This window comes from Rattus norvegicus, chromosome 19 (assembly GCF_036323735.1).
Source record: "Rattus norvegicus strain BN/NHsdMcwi chromosome 19, GRCr8, whole genome shotgun sequence".
Classification (NCBI taxonomy): Eukaryota; Metazoa; Chordata; class Mammalia; order Rodentia; family Muridae; genus Rattus; species Rattus norvegicus.
The window spans coordinates 22,488,277-22,491,225 of record NC_086037.1 but is presented as its reverse complement, the minus strand read 5'-3'; the positions used below and the strand labels follow the sequence as shown (position 1 = coordinate 22,491,225).

The following is a 2,949-nucleotide window of genomic DNA, read 5'->3' as shown; positions in this document are numbered from 1 at the left end:
AAGTGAGGTAATCCATATTCATGCCTGTATAAGGGTTAATAAGCTTGCAGCTGCATGCAGTTGCATCTGCCTTTGCTCTGCATCCCCTGTGTCCTGGTTATTTGTGACCGTACCAGGGCTCCCAACGCACTAGATGTTGACAAGCATCACCCTTCTCAGTGTCAGGTTTATTTTCTTTCTTTATTGAAATCTATGATGTGGAGGCGTATTACAGCAACAATATGAAATAGCAGGCTGGCATGTATGAAAATTGCTGTGTTTAAGCTAGGTGTGGGGACAAGTCCTCAAAAGGAGCTGTTAAGATGGGAAACAAATAATGCATTTGTTGCTGGAATTGAGTTGCCTCAGCTGTGTTGCTCTGCCTGCTCAGTGTCCATTCAACATCACTCTGTTTCTACAGAGGAACTCAAGGTTTGCCCCAGCCGCCTGTGAGCTGTGATATGGGCAGAGAAAGGCCAGGACACAGTGGTGATTTCCCACTCCTCAGCTATGCTGAATTTTCCACTACTGTACTTGTATACACAAGTACAGTGTGGTCAGTTATTATAGATATTTGTCATTTCTTACAGAGGGCATCTATGATTGACTACACCCAATTCTACAAAAAACAAAACTCAGGAAACCTGGCCCTTGGCAGCAATGAATCAAGAAATATCGGCTGAAGCGCGCAGGCGGGAGACTCTGCAGGATCCGCGGCCCTGAGCATCTGAGCGGTGAACTCTTCAAGTCTCCGATTAAATTTTAAAAATGGCCTCCAATAAAACTACATTGCAAAAAATGGGAAAGAAACAGAATGGAAAGAGTAAAAAAGTTGAAGAGGCAGAGCCTGAAGAATTTGTGGTAGAAAAAGTACTGGACCGTCGTGTAGTGAATGGGAAGGTGGAGTATTTCCTGAAGTGGAAGGGGTTCACAGATGCTGATAATACTTGGGAACCAGAAGAAAATTTAGATTGTCCAGAATTAATTGAAGCATTTCTTAATTCTCAAAAAGCTGGTAAAGAAAAAGATGGTACAAAAAGGAAATCTTTATCTGACAGTGAATCTGATGATAGCAAATCGAAGAAGAAGAGAGATGCTGCTGACAAGCCCAGGGGCTTTGCCAGGGGCCTTGACCCTGAGCGAATAATCGGTGCCACAGACAGCAGTGGAGAGCTAATGTTTCTCATGAAATGGAAGGACTCAGATGAAGCTGACTTGGTGCTGGCAAAGGAGGCGAATATGAAGTGTCCTCAGATTGTCATCGCCTTCTATGAGGAGAGGCTGACTTGGCATTCTTGTCCCGAAGATGAAGCACAATAATTGTTTGCATTTATATATATATATATTTATATATATATATATAATCTGGATCTTGGGTTTTGAATTACTAGTGTGGAAAAAATAGCATTCTAATGAAAATCAAGTTTGATATGCTGGTTTTGAAAGTATTGACAGTAGTTGGGATATTTTTGGTTTTTGTTCTGCATCAAAAGGCACTGATTCCTTTGAGCAAGTGAGAGCTTTCTGTAGTTGCTTCCTTTAACAGTAGAATATTTGATACCATGTTGTATTTCCTCAGCTTTGAAGAACAGCTTTTCTTAATTGCTGGGGAGATTTTACAGTCATTACTCAAGTCAGAACTTATTTTTAACTGGGACACAGAAGGACCATTCTGGGTTTTTTTGTTTGTTTGTTCGTATGCAGTGTATGCATAAAACACTTACATAACCTGTCTGTTTTATCTTTTTTTTAATACTCAAAAGAACTGAATGTGAAAACGCAAGTTGATGAGATTCCATCACCGTGAATGTTCTCCTGAAACCATAACCTTTCAGAATAAGCAGAGTCTGTAATTTATTGGATAGTTTATTTACAGAATGTTGTCCATACCAACACCCCTTCAGGAAATGGAATTAGACAACATAGTAGTATGATTTAATAGCAAGACTTGGCCGAGTATGGTGGTGTGCACCTTTAATCCCAGAACTCTGGAGGCAGATAGAGCTCTGATTTAAGAGGCCCCTGGTCTACAGAGGCAGGTCTAGGTCAGTGGGTCTGTGTAAAGGTTCCTCTGGTGAACCATTCCTTTGTAGGACGTTAAAATCTGTACTAAAAGGTTATGATTCATGGAATCTGTTTGATGTGGAAATAGAATCATGGTTGGAGCTGATGTTGGCGATTTAAGACCTGCTGACTAAGTGAGTGAACAAAATTTGCTAATATCAATTAGTGCCCTGCATGCCTTTCCTTTACCCTGACTCATTCCTTACGGGTAGGATCAATCTTTTCAGTATTTGCATTCTGGTTCAATTAGCCAGAAAAGGAACTTTGTAGTGTCAGAATGTCATCCAACTGTATATTTACTTTATTGTAAATAATGGTGAACAGTGGTCAATAAATAGTTTTATATTCCTTTAAAAAAAAAAAAAGAAATATCTAGGATGGTGTGGCATGGATTCTGCCAAGCAATGAACTCAGATAGGTGGGGTTGTGAGGAAGATGTATGGTTGAATAGCACAATCGATTCACGTTGAATCATCTTGATTTAATCTAAGGACAAAGAAGTGCAGTATCTCTGATGGCTTTCTTCTAACCCCTTGAAAGGTTCACTGGGGTTTGACCTCAGTTCTTCATTCTTCTTGCTGGGACAGCAACACTCAGGGAAGCTTGAGATTGCCATAGGCACAGTATTAGGCTAGAAATGCTGAGTAGGTGATACTAAGTTGTTCAGATGGTGATACCCATTTCATTTGTTCTTAACTGGACCTAAGGAAAGACAGATCGAGGTCCTTAGAATACAAAGATCATTTCCAGTTCTTTTCTACCTTTCCTGAATGAAAGACTGGTTGGCAGAGAATGGTAAAAATTCAGGAATTGGTAGATGATGCTTTGAATGAAGGGTGGGTTTCTGTGCTGGTTTTAGACAGGGTCTCAATTACCCCATCTTGTTCTCTACGTTGCTCGTCAGGT

At 40.4% G+C, this 2,949-nt stretch overlaps 1 protein-coding gene across 1 annotated transcript; it reads left to right on the top strand.

The window, feature by feature from the left end:
• Positions 1 to 662: 662 nt before the first annotated feature.
• Positions 663 to 2,412, top strand: Cbx3l2 (chromobox 3 like 2). Its single transcript, XM_039111029.2, has one exon. The coding sequence runs from the start codon at positions 748 to 750 to the stop codon at positions 1,297 to 1,299; it is 552 nt and encodes a 183-aa protein (XP_038966957.2). The 5' UTR covers positions 663 to 747; the 3' UTR covers positions 1,300 to 2,412.
• The last annotated feature ends 537 nt before the right edge of the window (positions 2,413 to 2,949 follow it).